Source organism: Terrapene carolina, unplaced genomic scaffold (assembly GCF_002925995.2).
Source record: "Terrapene carolina triunguis isolate 2854851 unplaced genomic scaffold, T_m_triunguis-2.0 Scaffold95, whole genome shotgun sequence".
Lineage (NCBI taxonomy): Eukaryota > Metazoa > Chordata > Testudines > Emydidae > Terrapene > Terrapene triunguis.
In genome coordinates, this window is record NW_020664446.1 from 11,327,531 (window position 1) to 11,344,723 (window position 17,193).

Sequence of the window (17,193 nt, forward strand, 5' to 3'; positions counted from 1 at the left end):
CGTACTTATATCTATTCACTGTGGTGTCTTCACTGCGGTGAGTCGACTGCTGCTGCTCCCCCGTCGACTCCGCCTGCGCCTCTCGTGGCGGTGGAGTACAGGAGTCAACGGGAGAGCGCTCGGGGGTCGATTTATCGCGTCTACACTAGACATGATAAACCGACCCCCGCTGGATCAATCGCTGCCCGCCGATCCGGCGGGTAGTATAGACATACCCTTAGACTCCAAGCATTTGGGGTCAGGGTCTTATGTGTCTTTACAATGCCTTGCACATTGGAACCCCTAATCTTGGTAGGGCCAAGGAGTTGCCAACAGTTGCCAACTCCTCTTCTGTTTTTATGAATCTCATGACATTTGGTATTTCTCTTAAAGCTCCTGCTCCTGGAGTCATGTTATTACATGAGATTCTCTGCTTTCATTTTAAAAAGAAGTAAATTCCTAGCTCTCCTGGTTGTTGGGGAAAGCTTGAAAACATAGCCCCTAAAGAGTCAAAACCCAGAAGCCAATAAAAAAGAGCCCAACATTTATTATTTTTAAAAATCTCATGATTTTTAAGCCAAATCTCATGGGGTTTTTTGCTGTGGGATTGTCTCTGACTCATATCTTTGAATGTCTACAGTTGACAATAATGTTGATAATAATAAATACATACTACTTCTATTTATTACGCACTAGGTTGTTAAACATGTAATTTTGACATGTTCCCCAATGATCAAGACAAGAATGTACTGGAATGGATTCACCGGTAGCACATATTTGATCAGGATAGTCTGTTGACTAAACATTAAACAATATTTGAGGCGTAGTTAATCATTTGCATTGCATGAACTTGCTCTCTAGCCATTGTAGTTTGACTTTGCAGAAAAAAACATAGTCAACAAATGCAAGATTATTTGTAGGAAAATTTAGTTTGTGAGGATGGTCAATGGCGCTGTGTCCCTTTGGGTTCTTCCTCTGATCCTATTGCTGGGGAATGCACCTTTCTGTGTAAGTATCCTTTTAAGGTAGTTACTGCTTGTGCAGTTCTTTGCAGAACCTTTACCTAGCAATTACAAAACTAAGCTATATCTCACAGCAGTGCTTAATTTGTAAAGAAAGAGGTGCCGGGGCTGAAGCAATTTTTTTACATTCATAACGGATGCAGCAAACCCAGAGGTGCTGGGGGTATGAACTGCCAAGCCCAGAAGTGCTGGTGCACAGCCCTGGCACTAATTAAGTACTGTCTCAGAGATTGGAAGTACTGATTTAGCCTAGATTCAGATCCACTGGAATGTCATGGGCCTAAAAGGTGGAAACCTGAGCATTATAGAATAGGCATTCCACCTCAGAGAGCCCCTTGGGGGAAGGGACCCCCAAACGGGACAGAGAAGGAAAATCCAATGTAAAAATAGGTTGAAAGATAGAGCAGAATAAAACAAGCAGAGAGAGAGAGAGTATAAAGAGGCAGATGGGGAACACAGAGTCTAGTGAAAAAGTAAGTACTGTGGGCCAGATCCTCTGTTAGTATAAATCAATAGAGCTCTATTAAGGATCTGCACTTACCTCTGTAAAACACACAGTATTTATTTGACAATGGTCAGGCAGCTGGTGTGCTGAAACCACTACCTATTATACTGACCAATATTGTCTCATTGTTTCCTTGTACTCCCCTGCCTGTCTGGATCCATCTGTTGACTGTTGTCTTATACTTAAATTGTCAAATCTTTGACGTAGGGACTGTCTTTGTTCTCTGTTTGTACAGTGCCTAGCACCATGAGGTCCATGACTGCGGCTGCTAGGCACTACTGCTATGAAAATAATAAATGATGATATTAACATAGTGCACCCCCTTCTACCCATCTAGCTCTTGTAGAATATTCTTCTGTCCCTAATACATAGAACTGGTTTCCCTATAGCTAGGAGAAAACAAATGTATTAATAAGTCTCCTAATCAACACACTTTCAGAGTCAGCTTTTTAAACTATCCCTAGTTCCCAATTATCCTTGACAACTGGACCCAAATGATCTAGTTTTGATTCCTCCTGTATTATTTATTATCCATATAGTGTCAAGGTATACATGGAGCTGTGCAATACGTGAACAGTGCCAGACATTTAATTGTACCTTGCTCAGAAGACCTGAGAGTCTCAAAACGCAGAATGTGGCATGTGGTTCTTAGAGCTAGAAAGCTTCATGGTTCAAATGGGTTTTCTAAAATTTTTGGAGGAGACCTTAAACAGACGGGTTGCCTGGATGGGGTGGTGCGTGCATGTGTGTGAAACAAAATGTTGGAGTTTGTTTAGTCTAATTCTGGTGAACGTTCGTGTTATTAAATGTGAAGTTAGTACAGTGGCTCTGGACAGTGTGAAGCTTACAGCTCTGCTAATGTTTCCATACAAATACTAACACATCCCAGTTGTTGCTAGGTGGAGATGGCTTCCAAAAGAGGCTAAATTAAAAGGTACTATTTGGCCAATTTGTGTGAGGAGGCAAGTACCGACAAAGCCAGTAGGGTGTTTCTTTTTCCACAGTCCCACAATGCAAGAAAGGGAAACAATATGTTTATAGCCAATAAAAGGAAATACATGTTACATCTTGTTAACCTGTGGAACAACCTGCCACTGGATTTATTGAAGCAAAGATTTTTAACAAGTTTTTTTTTTAACTATATAAGATGTTGGACCTTTTGCTTACTTCTATTAAAGTCAATGGAAATATTCCCCCTAACGACAGTGAGAGCATATTAGGCCCTTAATAAGTCAGAATCTGAACCAGAATTGCAGTTGCTGTGATAAAAATAAGGGCTCTCAGTCTTCATGTTTAATGGAGCTCCTGAAGGAATTCGTCTCTCTGTAGTACAGTATTGCAGTTAGGTCCATATGTGTTTTTTCCAATGACCATTGATGCAGAAAGGAGTCGATACTCACCTAAAAGGGTCAGTCGTGTTCTCGGGTTTGTTAATTTTGCAGACTTATTCAAAGAGGATGAAATTCGCTTAGCCAGGTGAGTGCTTGCGTTGATTTAGTAGAGTAAGGGGCTATTCCCTGTGAGTAAGGGCATGAGAAAGTGGTGCTAAGCATGTGATCTGCCTGCCAGATAACCAGAGATGCCAAACAGCAGCTCCTCCGCATCAAAAGACCCCCCCCCAAATATTCACATTTCTGATTGTAGGGGGACAAGGTTAACAGCAAAACATTCAACACAACTAGAGAACCCCCAAACCCTAGTCTTATCAGAGCTAGAGAGAGATACTTTTCCAGATCTGTTCATCCCATCACTAAAGAAAAATAAAAGATTGGCTTGTAACCCAAGAGAAGTTAAAAATCACTTTTAAAAACAAACATTTCAGCATGCAGATTTTCTCACAAAAGAGGTGGTTGTTTTTTTTACTTATTCTTTAATGAAGATTCCAGTTGATGAGATTTCATGTTTACTGAAATTCATTCTGAAATTCTAGACGTTGATGTGCTTAAATTCAGTCCTTTGGAAGAAAGAGAGAGAGGGTTTTTTAATGGCTTATGGATCTTTTTGAACTGGCTGGTGAATACGTGATCAGTGATTTTCACTACACAACAGAGTTTTATTTAAATAGTGTATTGTTAGGGCTATCCATCCACAGGCAACAACGCATACCACACAGTTGATCCAATGATGCATTTGACAACTTACTGGCGGCATCAATACTAGGGTGCTTCAGTGTCAGTTTTACAGATTTTGTGGGAACCCAATCAAATCTAAACAAGTCCAGAATGATGATGATGCTTTAATTCACACCCATTGCAGAAGGTTGGATCCTGTACTAAATCATGTACAGATTTTCCTGACTAACTGTAAATGTTAGATCAATTAATTAGCTTTGATGGTTTTAATCTGACTTTCCTGTAAATATCGCTGAGGAAAATGGAGTATATATATATTACCCCTCACCCTCCAAAATTTTATTAACGTTGCTAAAATGCAAAAGCAATTCTGCTGTCACCGAAAAGCAGCACGACAGAATATTCAGCAGGCTAGTTTTTAATAAAACATGTTTTTATTCATAATTAATATAACAAGGTTTTTTGGCTTAGCACTTGGCATGAATCCCAGCGGAAAAAAAAAGGCCCAGTTGCTGTGACGTGACCATGACATGACAAACATGTTACAAGAGGACATTTTTGGCTTAATGATTTGTTCCAAAGAAGTTGCACTGAAAGCAGTCGGTCAAAAAAAAAAAATAGACTTTACACTCTGCCAAACTCAGTGGAAAAAATAAATTAATGTTTCCTTCCTTTCCATCATCATCCTCTTCATTTTATTTTTTATTAGACTTGTGTTTTAGGAGTTTTTATATGGAGCAGTATAATTATTAAAGGGTTATTGTTATAATATTGAAGAAGCCAAACAACATTTCATGCATTAGTTCCGTCTAGTCAGAACTGAACAGAAAAGCACCAGGATTTCAGGACCAGGGTCGAAGGCGAAATTCTCCTGTCAGTTCGATGCAATATGATCGGAGAAGAAACCAGTTACAAATGTGAAAATCTGGAGTAAATCCATCAAAGGTTGTGGAATTACAACATTGGTGAAACTGAGAGCAGAATTTGGCCATATTTAAACGACATAATTGAACTATATGCAAGTTTTGCTTCAGTGACTAGAGATCCTGTACAGTTTTTATTCAATTTATTTTGCTTAGAATTTCAGTAGGAATTCACTGGTTATCACATCACTATTCTGAGAACCTGGGCTTTGCTTTTTTGTTTTTTAATGACTGTCTCACTCGACTTCTTAGCAAATATTTAGTAGCAGAGACATTCTCAGACTAAGGTCTGATATCGTTAAGGATGCCTTACTTTTGCAAAATTAAAACAAAAGACTCTGTTATTGAAACACTGAAGTTGTAGCGTTAAGCACATTAAGAGTTAAGACATTGCTTCAGCAAAGTATCCTTTCTCAGCAAAGTACCGAAGCTTGTGTTTTAAGAGCTTTGCCGATTTCAGCGTGGGTTTAAATACTTTGCTGAGTCGGGGCTTCAGAAGTCAGTAACTATGAGAGCTATGTTTGTGCCCCGATTTCACGATGATGGGTGAATTTAGAAAAGTTCAATAGGAAATTAAGGCCCTGATTTAGCAAAGCACTTGCGCACATGGTAGGTGTTGATGGGACTTAAGTATGTGCTTAATGTTAAGCATGTGCCTAAGCGCTTTGCTGAACTGACGCTTTAATATTCAAACCTTTCCTCATAGGAATAGTCCCACTGACTTCACCAGCACTACTCACAGGAGTAAGGTTGACTCACATGAGTAATGGATGCAGAATTGAGCCCTTACCTCTGCCCATTGATGTGGACATTTCAGAAAGTATGAAAACTAAAGAAGGCAGGGTTGTAATGGAGAATGTTTTGAACCCACCAGCATGACCACTATCTTAACCTACAGTATATTTGCTCGTGAAGCATGAATTATTAAGAGATTATTACGATTTTTAAAATGCTCGGCGAAACCCACTGTTCAGAGTTTGTCATGCATCCCACTGCAGTGGCTGGGCCACAGGGGATCTGAATCTCCTGTAGCTACCAGCTAAAGGAGCTATTTCTTCAGCTCGAGTGCTAGATGCTCATCACTTAGTGCTAGAAGTCCCAAAGTCAGGCTATATCTACACTACCACAGTAAGTCGACCTAAGTTACGCGACTACAGCTACGTGAATAATGTAGCTGAAGTCGATGTAGCTTAGGTCGTCTTACTGCAGTGTCTACACCGCGCTGGGTCGACGGGAGACACTCTCCTGTCAACTTGCTTTACTCCTCTCATTTAGGGTGACCAGATAGAAAGTGTGAAAAATCAGGACACGGGGTGGGGGATAATAGGAGCCTATATAAGAAAAAGGCCCAAATATCGGGACTGTCCCTATAAAATCGGGACATCTGGTCACCCTACTCTCATTCCCGGTGGAGTACTGGGGTCGACCGGAGAGTGCTCTGCCATCGATTTAGCAGGTCTTCACTAGACCCGATAAATCGACCCCCAGTGCATCGATCGGCACAGCGTCGATCCCACGGAAGTGTAGATAGGAACAGGTCATGATGCTGGCTGCTGCGTTTGTCAACAGAATGCGTTGATTAAATAAATCAATGATGCTGGTCTATGCATATTCTCCCCATAGTTCTGTGGTATGCACATATAGGCAGCATGCTCTATTGCATCATAAAACAATTCCCCATACAGAGAAATATGAGTAGTCAAAGCAGCATTGATCACTGGTCCATCAAGGCCAATATCCTGCCACTGCAACTCTGGCCTAAGTTTGCCTGATGCTGCAGGAAAGCAAAAAGCCTTCACAATGCCACTAGCTCATTGTGCAATGCTATAACATAGAGGGAAATATTCCTTTCTGACCCCCGAAGGCAATCAGCTTATGCCCTGAAGCGGGAGGGTTGATATCCTTGTAACTAAAGGGACTTAATGGCTTTGCATAAGCTTTAAGTCTAACAGCATAACCTGCATTCTCAGCACTGTTTGCAGAATGTGTGATGATACCCAGCACTTCTGTCAGGGTGATAGAATCTGCTTTTGCAGCCCCATTGAAACAGATTTTGCAGCCCCCTTTTTAGCTCCTGATTCCTGAAACTGAGCCTGTTTTCCATGTAAGCACAAATGCACAAGCTCAACAACTGAGCTGGTTTGAAAACACCCACACTTTCCCAGGAAGCTTCTTGTGGTGCAAGATTAACTTGTGGTGCAAAGATTGTCTTGAAATACAGTAGCCAGGCGCCCTTGGGTAGGCAGCAGAGGTGGTTACAACAGCATCTCCAATATCCAAGCCTTCAGCTCCCTTCTGGGCCCCAACGGGTTCCTGTATCAGATGCTAAAACGGGAAAGGGTGTCAACTTAACCGTTCCAAAAATAGAGACATTAAATAAATTCAGTTTCTGATATTCTGAAACCAGGCACATTCGGTGCTTGTCATCTAATCTCCTAAAGCAAATAAAAAAAGATTGCAGTATAAATATCTTATTAGAATATGTTTGGTTGTCTTTTCTCCTCAAGACTCTAGGGCTTGTAATGGAATCAAGAGGCAGACAGTATGTGTATTCCTAACTTGGAAAAGGCAGGGGTTGCCGTATTGGGAAAGAGAAACCTAGAACCCACTAACCATGATGAAGTCCTTTTAAGTAGACCATTTCCCACTCTAAGGATAATGTGTATATGTTCCCTGTATGCTCCATGTGAGAACACACCCTGCTTCCATTATAATCCAGTTATAACATTGACTGAGTAATGCAATGCCGTTGGGAGCTTGGGGCTTTTCCAGCAAAGTTCCTGGAATGCTGCCGTTCAACATGGTGGTACCCAAGAGTTTGGATGCTTGTTAGACTGTCAGAACATCTGATTCCTTTCTAGTCTGTCAAAAGCCCAGACAAAAGATCCCTTTGAAAGCTGTCAGAGTGGACAAGAGATTCACAATGGAGAGGCAGTTGTGGCTATGATTATAGCTCTTTCAGACCTACTGTCAGTGAGAAACAGAATTTGCTCAAGCGCTCTCCCATGTCTTACAACCAGTCTCCGTTCTGTATCTATTTGATTGTAATGGGGAACGGCAATGTGTAATCTCCAGGTTTATGGTTAGGAAGGAAGTTTCCTTGGCAGGGCCTGTAGGCAGGGAAGGTTAGGGGATATTCCGCTTCCTCTGAAGCATTAAGCGGTGCAGCCAGCTGGCTATATCCCACACAATCATTTCCAGCAACTGCACTGGTCTTTTCCATCTTCTGCCTCTTTCTTTCAAAGATCTTTTGTCATGTTCTGCAGAGCAAAGGGCAGATATTTGAGAATTCCCTGCCCTGCTACATTTCGCTCTTTCCCCAACCTGTCTCTTTATGAGTGTTATCCAGGGTATTTCTGTGAATTTATTTTACTTATTTTTATTTGAATTTTTATGGCAAGGGTCCAAGGAGAAAATCCTGGCTCCATGTGACATGCCCTGCAGAAATAGGCACAATTCTCACAGGGCGCTTTAGAGCTGAGAGGTTGAAATATAGTCTCAAAAGCACTCAAGCGACTTAGGCTTGTAAGTCCTATGTCCAAAAGAGACTTAGGAGCCTAAACCCACTGACGTCCATTCACAAGACTTAGGCTCCTAAATGTTTTTTGTAAATTTTACCCATTATCATGGTCAGGTAGACATTTTTCTCAAAACAAGAACCATAAGAGTTTTAAAAAGCATTCTGCAGCTATACTGTATACAGGTGGACAAACTAAAAAGTCAGTTTTTATCTTACTGTGGCTGCAAGGTATAGGAAAATGTCACAATTTACTTCAATGAGGTAACTAGCTCAATTCATGTTTTGTTTTTGTTCATATATTCAAATGTTCATATATTTTAGGGCCAGAGGAGGCCATTATGATAATCTAGGCTGACCTCCATAATGTAGGCCATAGAACCTCTCCCAGAAATTTCTTCATCAAGCTCATAATGTCTGTTTGAGTTATAACATATCTTTTATTAAGACATCCGGTTTTGATTTAAAGACTGCAAGTGATGGTAATCCAGTCACATCCCCAGGTAAGGTGTTCTAATGATTAATTGCCCCCAGTCTTCAAAATTTGCACCTTATTTCTGGTCTGAATTTGTCTCGTTTCAGATCCAACCATTGGATCTTATTATGCCTTTTTCTGCTAAATAAAAGATTAGTCTACTATCATAAATCTCTTCCCAATGTAGGTACTTGTAGACCATGATCAACTCACTTCTTAAACTTCTCTTAGGGTACGTCTTCACTACCCGCCGGATCGGCGGGTACTAATCGATCTATCGTGGATTGATTTATCGCGTCTCATCTAGACACGATAAATCGATCCCCAAATGTGCTCCCTGTCGACTCCGGAACTCCACCAGGGCGAGAGGCGGAAGCGGAGTTGACGGGGGAGCCGTGGCCATCGATCCCGCGCCGTGAGGACGCGAGGTAAGTCGATCTAAGATACGTCAACTTCAGCTACGCTATTCTCGTAGCTGAAGTTGCGTATCTTAGATCGATCCCCCCCCCAGTGTAGACCAGCCCTTAGATCAACTAAACAGACTGAGCTTCTTAAGTCTCTCAATATAAGGTATTTTTCTAGACCTCGACTCATTCTTGTAGCTGTGTTCTGAACCCTTTCAAATGTGTCAACATATCATTTCAGAAGTGTTGACACCGAACTGGACACAATATTCCAGTAATGGTCTCACTAATACTGTATACAAAGGTAATCGTACCTCCCTAACACTACTTGACCCCTGCTTATACATTCAAGGACCACGTTCACCTTCTTAGCTACAGCTTTGCACTGGAAGCTCATGTTCAGCTGGTTATCTACCTTGATTGCTAACTCCTTTTCAGAGTAGGACCTACATTCTTTTATTTGTAGATGTATAACCTTGCATTTGGCTGTGTTAAAATGCGTGCTGTTCAAACGAGCCCAACTTATTACCAAACGATCCGGGTTGGTCTGTATAACTGACCTGTCCCCTTCATTATTTACCATTCAACCAATTTTTATGTTACCTGAAAATTTTACTAGCAATGATTTTATATTTTCTTCCACATTGATTAAGATAATAAAGAGCGTTGGTCCGAGAACAGATCCCTGTGGGACCTTTATAGAAACACTCCCACTGGATCACAATTCTCTGTTTACAATTGCTGTTTGAGATCTATTACTGATCTAGTTTTTAATCCACTTACTGTGGACTGCATTAATTTTATATAGATCTAATTTTTTATCAGAATGTCATGCAGAACTAAGTCAAATGCCCTACAGTAGTCTAAGTATATTACGTCAATGCAGTTACCTTTATCAACCAAACTTGTGATCTCATTAAAAAACAGCATCATGTTTGTTTGACAAGATCTGTTTTCCAAATAATCATGGTGCTTGGCTTTAATTACATGACCATTTTTAATTCTTTACTGATTGCATCCAGTATCAGCCTTTCCATGATTTTGCCTGAGATTGATGTCTCTTGTTTCCCAGGTCATCCTATTTACTCTTTTTAAATATTTGCACAACATTGGCATTTTCCAGTCCTCTGGACGTTCGCTAGTGTTTCAAGATTTCTTAAAAATCAACATTATTGCTTCAGAGAGTGCCTTAGCCAGTTCCATTAATACTCTTGGGTGCAAGTTCTCATCCTACAACTTTAAAAATGTTTAACTTCAATAGTTGCTGTTTAACATCATCCCTAGTTGCTGATGGAATACAAAGCATTTCATTATCACTGTGAAATATTACATTGTTCTGCTTCTTTCCTAACACAGAACAGAAATATTTGTGGAATATTTCTCTTTTCTGCATAATGTTACCATCCCTGTAAATCAGAACAAAAATCTGAGCTATAATATTGCTAGGATTTTATTTGTTCCTGATAGATTTAAACAACCATTATGAGGGTGGGGGGATGATAGCTCAGTGGTTTGAGCATTGGCCTGCTAAACCCAGGGTTGTGAGTTCAATCCTTGAGGGGGCCACTAAGGGATCTGGGGCAAAATCAGTACTTGGTCCTGCTAGTGAAGGCAGGGGGCTGGACTCAATGACCGTTCAAGGTCCCTTCCAGTTCTAGGAGATGGATGGAATTCCTTATTCATTTGTACCATTGTGTTTCTTGCATCTGACTCAGGTTTGAAGGCTCTTTTCCAGCCATCATCTGAGGATATAGTCACTTTCAACCACTCTTAGCGCCTAGTTTCTCAGTTCCCATGATGCGCCAAAGGAAGGACACCCATTTCTGAGCACTTGAGGGTGAACGTTGGCAAATCAGTGAGTAAATTTGCTTCATGAAAAGGGACTTGCAACAAACAGCCAGATGCTTATTGGCAAGTCCTGCTTACAACTAGGTCCATATCCTGCAGTCTTTTCTCAGGCAAAATTGCCATGGGCTTAAATGGCTGCAAAAGGACTGTAGGGTTTGGGCTTCAGTGCACAAAGTGCACAGTTCTGACATTAGGAGGTCCAGTCTGTTACATTTAACTAGCTGAATCCTTTTGCTGTCCATGAAGTTAGAACACAGATGATAAACACCTAAAATAAAAAAATATAAAGTAGCAAACATTGGTAGGGTCTGCCTTTTGTGTTCTAGATCTAATTAATGAGCTAATGTTTGTCAGTGCTTTGGAGAAATGAAGCATTGGATAACACTGCTCTACAGCCAAAATGCTTCTGAAATAAATGTAGTCAAACTTTACTAATTCTGGGTCACTGAGAACGAAAATGATCCTTAAAATTGTTGATTGGCCCTAGTTTTCAAGATATGCTATTGGGTCAGTATATACGACCCTTGACTTGGGAATGGCGGAGGATACGTGAGTTATAAAGGGAAGGGATCTCAATTTAAACCAGAAATGACTAAAATACATCTTTGACTGGATCTATGAATAAATCTATGACTGGGTTTGGACAGTACTTGCTTTTTAGGCAAAACAATGAATGACGCAATCTGAAGCTGGTATTGCGTCATACATGATATGAATTGTATCATGTTATTCCTAGAAGTCATGGATGATGCAATCATAACGAAGCTTACATCACTCTGCTGAACAAATTGCCCTATATCAGCTCTAGAAATCATACAGTGTCGTGCTCTCTTATTTGTCAGTGTTTGATTTTGCAAAGGGACACATTTCTGTTTAGCCAAAGTAAGCAGAGATGCCTCGTACTTGTGTGAACAGTGCAGATAACTTCTGCTATGTTTGTGGTGAAGTGACTTTTGCATCACAAAAGCGCAGTATAACCACTATGGTTAAGAAAGCCTATCACCTTTATTTTGGCTGCAAAATTGGAGATCAGGACAAAAGGTGGGCCCCACACATATGCTGCAACACTTGTGCAACAAATCTTCGCCAGTGGTTGAACAGGAAAAGGAAATCTATGCCTTTTGCAGTGCCAATGATTTGGAGAGAGCCAACAGATCATACCAGCAATTGCTACTTCTGCATGGTGCCTCCAGTTGGGAAAGGTGTGTCAAAGAAGAAAAAGTGGACTGTGCATTATCCAAACATTCCATCAGCTATACGCTCAGTACCCCACGGAGAAGGACTGCCGGTTCCTGATGCACCAGAATCATTCTCACTTGCGTCAGACGAGGAAGAGGAAGAGGATGAAACTTCTGGTCCTGAACCATCAATGTCACAGGACCCACATTTTCTCCCATCCTCCTCCTCTGAACCACACCTCATAACACAAGGTGAACTGAATGACCTTGTCAGGGATTTGGAACTACCCAAGAGTAAAGCAGAGCTGTTGGGCTCCAGACTACAGCAGTGGAATCTCCTGGCAGGTGATGTTAGGGTTTCCATGTTCCGTGACCGTCAAAAGGATCTTGTCCCATTCTTCTTCATGGAAGGTGATCTTGTAGCCTGCAACAACATCGATGGTGTGATGGCAGCCCTCAACATCGTTCACGATCCAGATGAGTGGAGACTGTTCATTGATTCATCGAAGACGAGTCTTAAAGCTGTTTTACTGCATAATGGCAATGTTTTGCCATCAATTCCAGTTGGTCATGCAGTCCATATGAAGGAAACCTATGACAACATGAAACAACTTTTGAGGTCCATAAACTATGACCAACATAAGTGGCAGCTTTGTGGCGATTTGAAGGTTGTTGCTCTCTTGCTTGGTCTGCAGACTGGATACACAAAGTACTGCTGTTTTCTCTGCGAATGGGATAGTCGTGCAAGAGATCCCCAAGAAAGATTGGCCACTCCGACAGTCATTGGAGCCTGGGAGGAAAAGTGTTCAGCATCCACCACTTGTTGAATCAAGGAAGATTTTGTTACCACCCTTACACATCAAGCTGGGTCTGATGAAGAACTTTGTCAAGGCCATTGACAAAACACAAGCAGCTTTCAAGTACCTCCGTGGAAAATTTCCAAGGTTAAGTGAAGCTAAGATAAAGGAAGGTGTCTTTGTTGGTCCTCAGATTCGTGAACTTCTTCGAGATGATGCATTTGACCATGCACTGCGTGGCAAGGAAAAGACGGCATGGAAAGCCTTCCAGTTAGTGGCAATAAAGTTTCTCGGAAACAAGAAGGCAGACAACTACAGGTTGTTGGTGGAAAACCTCCTCAAGGCATACAAAAGCCTTGGTTGCAACATGTCACTAAAGATACATTTTTTGCACTCTCATCTAGATTTTTTTCCACCGAACTGCGGAGCAGTGAGCGACGAGCACGGCGAGCGATTTCACCAGGACATTGCAACAATGGAGAAACGCTATCAGGGCAAATGGAGCCCATCAATGCTTGCAGACTATTGCTGGACAGTTACAAGAGATGCTCCATTTAATGAATACAAGAGACAAGCCAAGAAGCGCCGAGTAGACACTGAATAGGACTAAACTATGTACAGAATAGTTTTTTGCCTTTTGTTTCATAATACATTTTATTTATATAACCCTTTTGCTGATTTTTAAAGTGTTACATAAACAGGACAGGTGAAATATTATCATGTAAAGCAACCATAAACACATGAAAAGACCTAGGTTTACAATTTATGATTAAAACTCTACTATCTACACAATAGACATAGACATAAAATGTAAAAACTTAAATATCTTAGAAACAGTAGCCAATCAGTTGTTTTAATTGTCATATTTGAATTCAGCACATCAAAATACATAATAAATAGCACATTTTATCTCTGAAGCAGACGACTTCTCAAAAATTGTAGACCGGTGTAATTGTTTATTCTTATTCTTATTGCTATAAAGTCCAGTCTAAGTTTGGCCATTTCAGCCATTTTTCCAATGCACTGGTGACTCCAGGCTCAGCAAATTAACCAGATACATTTTATCTTAAATATTTTGTAGGGCTTTTGTTTGTGATGAGACTGAAGAATTAAAATGTACAATGAGGTGCCTCTGACTTCTAGCTTCATCTTTTGTCTCTCTAATGCCCTGATGCAAACAGGATTCACACGTTCAGCAATTTTTTTTCTCTCTTGAGAGCACAAAGTATCCGTGGCAAGCTGCAGAAATGATCATGCTTGGTGAAAGAAAACCCAGAATCTATTATTTTTCAACTTCTTTTGTTTGAATCCTGCTTCTGACTTGTTTTATGATACTTCCACTGAAGAACAAGTGCCCCCTCTGGTGGCCTCGTGAAATATAGCAACATGCCAGGTGCAAGCATATAAAACACAGAGAGGGCTCAGCCCTAGTCTTTGATAGTCACTGTGCATTGCTGTGAATCTCGGAAACTTGGCTACCCTGCTGATTTCACACAGCAACTCAAGGTGCTAAAACAAGAGCGAGGGCTAGACCTTAGGGGCTGAGGAGGGTTGCACTTTCTGTGCCGTCCAAAGATGAGAGCTACAGAAAGTTTTGTACACGAAGCAAAACGTGGCTTTGTGCCAGTAAGAAAGAGAAAATTCCTTTAAGCCAGTATGGTTTGGTGAAGCATTTCAAAGGCGAGAAGCTAAGGTGGCTGGGTCATTAGAGGTAGCACTGAGGGAGGGGGGGAACATAACACAAGATCCTGATGGTAAGAGTAATGGTGAACACACCGGTCTGGTCTGGTATGTAAACGTTTTACCCACCTAGCTATGCTGAGAAAAGCACAGCCCTCACCCACATAGCCCTGGTGGCAAAGCCCTCGCATAAATGGAGTTATATAGAGATGTAGCTTATTTAGCTGGCGGGGCTGCTACAAGCTATATTGGCAAAATACACCTCTACCCCGATATAACGCTGTCCTCAGGAGCCCAAAAAATCTTACCGTGTTATAGGTGAAACCGCGTTATATCGAACTTGCTTTGATCTGCCGGAGTGCGCAGCCCCGCCCCCACCCCGGAGCACTGCTTTACTGCGTTATATCCGAATTTGTGTTATATCGGGTTGCGTTATATCGGGGTAGAGATGTAATGCCTTTGCCAGAGTAAACTAGATGCCCACTAGGAGGGTTTGCCAGAATAGCTATACTGGTATATTTATACTGGCAAAGAGAAAGCCTTAGACATGGACTATACCCCCATTTATGGAAAAGTCCTGTAGAAATCCATATGGCTCTCCAGAAATTAATTCCTTAGTACTAGGCGTAATGTCTGTACAGTATTGCAGCAGCACCTAGAGGCTTTAGGATTGAGGCTTAAAGTTAAGCATCTGCTTCAGTTCTTTGCTGAATCAGACAAGGCGCCCCGCAAAAAGTGATTGGCAGTCCCAATTGGACAGATAATGCAGTGAATGGTGGAAACCGACAAGGTGGGGAATTTGGGTTAAGTGCAGAGAGACATCTCTAACGAATGGGAAGGATTCTTACTTTTGAGGGACGGGGATTGTAAATGTAGCTTTGCTTTGTACCATTCTTTGCTACTTGCTTGTTTCTTTTTGTTTAGTGTATTTAGCCAACCAGGATTAAGTTCCGTTTCAGGGTTTTGATTTAGACTCATCTCTAATATGTAGCCCAATACCCAATTTTGTACATTGCCTTACCTTGCAAAGGGTGAGGTCAGATGCATTTTGCTTGTACAATTGCCTCTGTATCTGGGCTCTGGCAAGGGACTTGGGGAAACCTATACCTGCACTAATGAATATATACCTAGTATATTGCATTTATGGCCCTATAATTGTCATCACCCCAGTCATTGACCTGAAAAAATTGCATGAGTGTGCTTCATCCTAGTTGCAAATGATTTGGTTAGAGACCTGGATGGTTCATTTAATTGCAGCTGTATGGAGGCTCTGCTGAGAGGTCTGGGGAACTCTGCTCTGTTAAGGTTCCCGTTGTAATCAATGGAATGGATGGATCTGGAGTTTCTGTTCTCCCTGTTTCAAACACAAGAGGAGCACAAACACACCCACAGCAAACTAGTTTACATATTCAAGTTTGTATTCACAGAATGTTGTTTTCTGCATTATTTAACCAGTTCATTGTCTATCAAGCATAGATAATGAACCAAGTAAATAATGCAAAAAAGCAAAACCGAAACTCTCCAAATCATTCTGTGAATACTAGTTTGAATACATAAACGAGGTTGCTTTGGGCATATTTGTACCCCTCCTGTACTGTGAAATAGGGAGATCTACCTTCTCTGTACTATTCAGTATTCTGTATACTCGCATCCCATCCACAAAATCATGTATATAATGTAACTGTATATGTTTTAACACAAGAAGAAGTTCCAGGTTAAAGCCTATTTAGTATCTCATTGCTAGAGATGTTCGTGCCAGTTTGGATTCAATAAAACCCTCTTCAGCCAAACCTCCAAAGGTTTGCTTAGCTTTCTTCATTATTTGTCCTTGTTGCACATTCAGATGCTGCCTGGGATCCAATGAGGAAGGGACAGAACTCTGCAGGAGAGGTTGAATGTGTGGAATTTCCACACAGGAATTTCTGGAAAGCCCATGCAAACTCCTATCATTGTTGTGAGCCTTCCAGCTCAGATTTTCAGGTCCTGCTGATTCAAATTTTCTTTAACTTCACCCATTGATCAACAGGCATCTTTGCATTGACTTCAGAGGTTACTGAATCAAGACCCAGGCAAACATCAGAACCAGCTATAATTCTAAGAGGCAATGTTTAGTTAAACAAACAATGCAGTCACTTAATAGGGGAACAGGCAGTTTGAATAATTCAGACAAGATTTTCTGAAGTACGCAGGACAAGAGTGGGTGGAACTTTTTGGCCAAAAGCCCCCCCCCCCTTTTTTTTCTTTTTGCTGAAAAACACAGATTTGAGTTGACTGAAACATTTCCCAAATTTGTGTTGAATTTGCCAAATTGTTTTGGTTGAAACCAAAACCAAAAAATTCAGCACAGTTTGTTTTGAAATTTCCCTTTAATATTATTTGTTTAAAAAACTAACCAGTTAAAAATGCTCAAAATAGAAATGAAACGTTTCATTTCACCCCAAATACATTTTTTCCTGACTTTTGGATGAGCTGAAAATTTGAAAAATTTCATTTGACCAAAACAACTGTGTGTATATGTATAGTGATTTTTTTGTACATTTAATTATTTTAAGGAATTACCAGCAAACCAAAAAATCTCGTATTCACTCCAAGCTCTTCTCAAAATCCATAATAGCAGCTGGACTTTCACAGCTCAATTCCTATTTAGGCACTTCAATAAAGTGTGTGAATTTTCAAAAGTGTTTTTGAGAACATAGGAGTTAATGGCTCCTGAGTGCTTTTGAAAATGCAGCAGCTTCATTCATTAGAATTCTTGGGAAACTGAAACGGCAAATACATTCAAACTAGGCTCCT

General features: G+C 40.9%; 1 protein-coding gene across 2 annotated transcripts in view; it reads left to right on the forward strand.

The window, feature by feature from the left end:
• Positions 1-862: 862 nt before the first annotated feature.
• Positions 863-17,193, forward strand: part of HABP2 (hyaluronan binding protein 2) — a 44,069-nt gene continuing 27,738 nt past the window's right edge. For both annotated transcript variants that reach the window (XM_024193489.3, XM_024193488.1), the window contains exon 1: positions 863-987. In XM_024193489.3, the coding sequence (XP_024049257.1) occupies positions 919-987 (69 nt within the window). In that variant the 5' untranslated portion in view covers positions 863-918. The remainder of the gene's footprint in view (positions 988-17,193) is intronic.